The sequence below is a fragment of the Geospiza fortis genome, unplaced genomic scaffold (assembly GCF_000277835.1).
Source record: "Geospiza fortis unplaced genomic scaffold, GeoFor_1.0 scaffold1303, whole genome shotgun sequence".
NCBI lineage: Eukaryota > Metazoa > Chordata > Aves > Passeriformes > Thraupidae > Geospiza > Geospiza fortis.
In genome coordinates, this window is record NW_005054495.1 from 196,388 (window position 1) to 198,364 (window position 1,977).

The following is a 1,977-nucleotide window of genomic DNA, read 5'->3' on the forward strand; positions in this document are numbered from 1 at the left end:
ATGTGAACAGCTGGCTGCTCTTCTACGGCTTCCTCTACCTGGCCCTCTATGCCCAGGTGTCCCAGTCCAAGTCCTGCGACAAAATTTCCTGCTTCTCGGGTCATTGTGTCAACTCCACCTGCGTCTGCGACCAGGGCTGGGTGGGAGACCAGTGCCAACACTGCCAGGGCAGGTTCAAGTAAGGTTCTGCTTATTGTGAATTTCTTCTTCTCATCCCTGCATCTTTTTCCTGTCACTTTCACTTGCCTTTTTTTGTTTGTTTTGTTTTGCTATGATTTTGTTCGTGTGGGGTGGAAGTATGTGGCAGAAGTTATGGATAAAATAGGCTCCTCCAGCTCTTAAGAGCACAGGACACAGCTCCGGCTGACTTATTGCTGAAAATAGGCTGCTCCACTTCGTGGGAACTGAGAGACGGGAGAAATCGGCCTGAAGCTGTGTCGCTGCTGTCCCTTCTGGAAATGTCATGGAAATGACATGTGCACTTCATGGGGCTGTCCAGGGAACAAGGATTAGTAGTGGATTTTAATTACTTTTTCCTCCTGAAGAGTGAAAGGTTTAGCTCCTTCCAGCCTTCCTTTCTTTCAATTGTTTGAGCTAAGTGGGCCTTAGTCAGTTTCACTCAGGACAACACAAGTGCAACTGAGTGAAATGTACATCCCTGGTGACAAGGTTTGCAGGAGAGAGTGGGAAATATGAAACAGTAACATATTTTTGCGAAGGAAGGAGTACTCAGTCAAGGTCTAACTACCTTCTCATTCTTAAAAGTCACTGTGATACCGAGTCATTGATCAGTGAGAAGGAAGCCTACCCTGACACTTGCTTTTCTCTATGGAGTGGGAAAGAAGACTTAATTTATAGGGCTGTCACTTTCCTCCCGCCCCCTTTGGTATCAGTGTAAAGACTGGCTGTGAAGAATACTGTTTGCTGCTATTTCGCTATATAATCTTGGACAGGGCATCTCATTTCATTCCCTGTAAAACACCCCTTATAAGCAGGAACTCCATTTATTAAGTATGTTGACATACATAGCTGGAAAGTGTTCTAATATCTAACTAATAGCAATACACTGGTGACACTGTGTCTTAGAGAAGTCAAGTTCTTTCTGTCTTTGGGAAATTACTTTTAATAGATGAAATATCAATAACTGTCTGTTTTAAAATTGTGTTTAAATTAAGTTTTTCTCTCTGGAGTACTGGAATTAAGCTGTACAATTTACATCTCTTTTAAACATTTAATGCTAAGTCACTCATTCCTAAATAAACAAAAAGTAAATCCAGTAACTTGTCAACCTGGGAAGTTAAGGAGTAGTTGAAGTCAGACATGTTGGCTGAAGTGATGTACACAGTGCAGAGAAAGAGCCAAGTTACTGGTATTTGGTGGATATTGCAGCAGTAAGATCATAACCTAGCTAGAAAACTAATACAAGGCAAATATAGTGCATTTTTTTTTTTTTGCCTATGACTTTGGATAATAAGGTTTTAAAGTTGACCATTTGTTGTGTGTGTGTATTGGATGTTTGGGGTTTGTCCTGCTATGGAACAATGGGCTAATTTTGGAGAGTGATGAGAGGAGGCCCAGGTGTATGTGGATCTGCAGAGCTCTTCTTTCCTGGCTATAAAGAGATTACTTGTATCCTTTCTATTGGTGCTACTCATAACAGACCCCAGCAGTGCCAGGACTAAAGCTAATGGTGATTTTTTGAATTTCCAAGCTTGTTGTGAATGAGTGTATTCTGAGTTGTTACTGGGCCGTTATCCTGTCCTTGCAGGCATTATCTTTGCCATCTTTTAAAAGATCTAGTTTTTTTTACCTTGGTTCTGTTTGTCAAGTGAGGAAGCACAGTGGTTACATTTTCCCTTCTGGTAGAAAGTTAATAATCCATCCCCACCTAGAGGAAGTTCTGTCTGAGTGTTGGAAGGGCTCCTCTTCTGAGCTGAGCTAGCATAGTGTTTAATTGAAGTGCTGTTAGGGGTTTTT

The 1,977-nt window shown here is 41.7% G+C and overlaps 1 protein-coding gene across 1 annotated transcript in view; it reads left to right on the top strand.

Annotated features, from left to right (window-relative positions):
- ATRNL1 (attractin like 1) overlaps positions 1 to 1,977 on the top strand; it is a 428,986-nt gene that overhangs the window by 1,492 nt on the left and 425,517 nt on the right. The window contains exon 3 of the mRNA XM_014310189.2: positions 4 to 178. Coding sequence (XP_014165664.1) covers positions 4 to 178 — 175 coding nt within the window. The remainder of the gene's footprint in view (positions 1 to 3; positions 179 to 1,977) is intronic.